The sequence below is a fragment of the Penaeus monodon genome, chromosome 24 (genome assembly GCF_015228065.2).
Source record: "Penaeus monodon isolate SGIC_2016 chromosome 24, NSTDA_Pmon_1, whole genome shotgun sequence".
Lineage (NCBI taxonomy): Eukaryota > Metazoa > Arthropoda > Malacostraca > Decapoda > Penaeidae > Penaeus > Penaeus monodon.
The window spans coordinates 6,485,420-6,485,636 of record NC_051409.1 but is presented as its reverse complement, the minus strand read 5'-3'; the positions used below and the strand labels follow the sequence as shown (position 1 = coordinate 6,485,636).

At 45.6% G+C, this 217-nt stretch overlaps 1 protein-coding gene across 1 annotated transcript in view; it reads left to right on the top strand.

The window, feature by feature from the left end:
- LOC119588517 (von Willebrand factor D and EGF domain-containing protein-like) overlaps window positions 1–217 on the top strand; it is a gene marked incomplete at its 5' end in the record, with an annotated part of 11,046 nt that overhangs the window by 4,644 nt on the left and 6,185 nt on the right. The window contains 1 exon segment of the mRNA XM_037937160.1: window positions 7–140. Within this exon segment, the coding sequence (XP_037793088.1) occupies window positions 7–140 (134 nt within the window).

Below are 217 nucleotides of genomic sequence, written 5' to 3'. Positions count from 1 at the left end.
GTACAGTGGGTGCCGAATGACATGCAACAAAGGCTACCAGGCCGAGATTCGCGGGCGTATCTACCTGTTCTGTGACCACAGCACAGGGAAACTGATGTATAACGGTCAGCCTTGGAGGGTATCCGTGCCCAAATGTGTTCGTAAGTCTACATTCTTGGCTTCTGTTGTTTTGTTCGCATGAGCAGTATTTTTTCGATGTATTTTGAATTGTTTTAAT